Source organism: Gekko japonicus, unplaced genomic scaffold (genome assembly GCF_001447785.1).
Source record: "Gekko japonicus isolate JY-2015 unplaced genomic scaffold, Gekko_japonicus_V1.1 scaffold5318, whole genome shotgun sequence".
Taxonomy (NCBI): Eukaryota; Metazoa; Chordata; class Lepidosauria; order Squamata; family Gekkonidae; genus Gekko; species Gekko japonicus.
In genome coordinates this window covers 13199-15027 of record NW_015177182.1, presented here as the reverse complement: position 1 = coordinate 15027, position 1829 = coordinate 13199, and the positions used below count along the sequence as shown (strand labels likewise).

Below are 1829 nucleotides of genomic sequence, written 5' to 3'. Positions count from 1 at the left end.
CCTACAATTCAACAATGGTTCTCCAAACTTTGGGATTTTTAAAATTTCAAATGAAACTACCTTTTCATCCCTCGAACCTTCCTACAGAAATATATAATTAAAATGCTGTAGCTGTATGGTTTCCTTTAATTAGATATATGGCAGAAAACAATATCATACTTAACAATCCTCTGTATCAAGAGATGATATATTTTTAGTTGGTTATAACTGTATAATTTAAAAATTGATGAGATATCTGTGATAACTTTCGGAAACAATACGGAAGGTTTTGTTTTTGTTAATGTTGATGATTGATTTTTTTAAAAAAAAATTAAATTAAAAAAAGTTCAGTAAGTACTCAGATAGTTACTGTTCCATTTTCAAAATGATATTCTACTCGCTATTTTTTTTAAGAAAAATTGTCTTTGGATTCCATTTAGGATCCCCCCACGGACACATTTTTAAACACAAACGTGACGAGTCTTTCCGGTCTTCCGCTTTTGCAAGGAACTTACCTGCTGCACCATGACGAATATTCGTTTTCCGACGACCTGTGTTTCCCAGCGGGCCATGTCATGTGTGAAAAAGCCAGCACGGATACAATACACTACGAATCGGAAGATCCCTCACACCATCTCTTGAGAGCGAGGCAGAAAACGGCCACCTTCGTCAGGTTCCCACGGAAGATGAGTATTTGGACAGAATTCCCCAAGGCCAGACTTACTTTAAGCCTTTACGGAGTCAACCAGACAGTACACCTCCATTGCTGTTCTCGGAGCCCCTGGAAGTAGAAGAGAACGTTAGTTTAAGTCAGTGCTTTGTAGGAACGGAAAGCCTGGTGGAATTGTCGGACTGCTGCTGCTCCGACGTTTCGTGTGGAGCGGACCTTTCCCGTGCTTCCTCTGACAAAGGCCCCCTGCCTTCTTGCTATCGCTGCAGCTGTGACGACACGGGGCACATCGAGAGCCGAGACACAGGTGGCTCCCTGCCAGCACCCACGGTGACAAACAGCTGCCCTGCCTGTGGCATATCGTCTAGAGAATCTCCCAGGAAACCTGGCAACACTGCAGATTCTTTAAAACAGAGTGGACCTTCCCCACAATGCACCTGTGGCTTGGACTCTTCCTCTGGAAACCAGAGTGCCCCGACAAGCGGTCCTAGTGCCGCAGGTGAGCCATCTGATGGAACCCAGGCAAAGCACCAGAACGCAAAAAGAGACAATGCCGGATCAAACGGCAGCGCTCCAGATCCTCCAGTGGCATCTGGTGAGTTTCCAAACAGAGGGCCTTTTGCTGTTTGTGCGCTGTTCCACACCTGTCCTCACTGTGGTCTGCTTGTTAATGTCTCTGAGGCACCGCTGGTCTATATGGGAGTCTGGTTATGTTCTGCTGCAGTTGGGTTCTGTTTGTTGCCCTAGATGCCAAAGAGAGGAATCTTTTTCCCTCTCTCTTTTTAGTTTCGTGTTGACAGTGCACCGTGTTTTGTGTTGGCACCGTGTGGGAGGTTCGGCCACATGATGACCTCTGAAGCTCTCCTTCTTGCATTGTTTGTTGAAAAACAGAGGGGGAAAGACGGTGCCCAGCAACCTCTCAGAGACAGCAAAAAGGGCAGAATGGGCGAGCAGAGGGACGTTTTCCTGATCTTTTCCCCAAATACAAAAAAAAACCCCCGCCCTATATTTCAAGCCATGAAACTGCTGCTGAGAACTTTGACCTCAGCCCTAATTCTTATTGGTCCATCTTACTGGTGTTGGACCCCAGCCAATCTGATAATTTTGATAGAACGGAAAAGCAATAGTCTAATATTAGCAAGTCCCCACAAGGCCCAAATCCATTTGTTTGTTTCTAACC

The 1829-nt window shown here is 45.3% G+C and overlaps 1 protein-coding gene across 1 annotated transcript in view; it reads left to right on the top strand.

Annotated features, from left to right (window-relative positions):
- The window catches only part of LOC107124868 (tumor necrosis factor receptor superfamily member 11A-like), a gene marked incomplete at its 5' end in the record, with an annotated part of 29595 nt that overhangs the window by 22864 nt on the left and 4902 nt on the right, over positions 1 to 1829 (top strand). The window contains 2 exons of the mRNA XM_015428370.1: positions 420 to 558; positions 618 to 1244. Of these exons, the coding sequence (XP_015283856.1) occupies positions 420 to 558; positions 618 to 1244 (766 nt within the window). The remainder of the gene's footprint in view (positions 1 to 419; positions 559 to 617; positions 1245 to 1829) is intronic.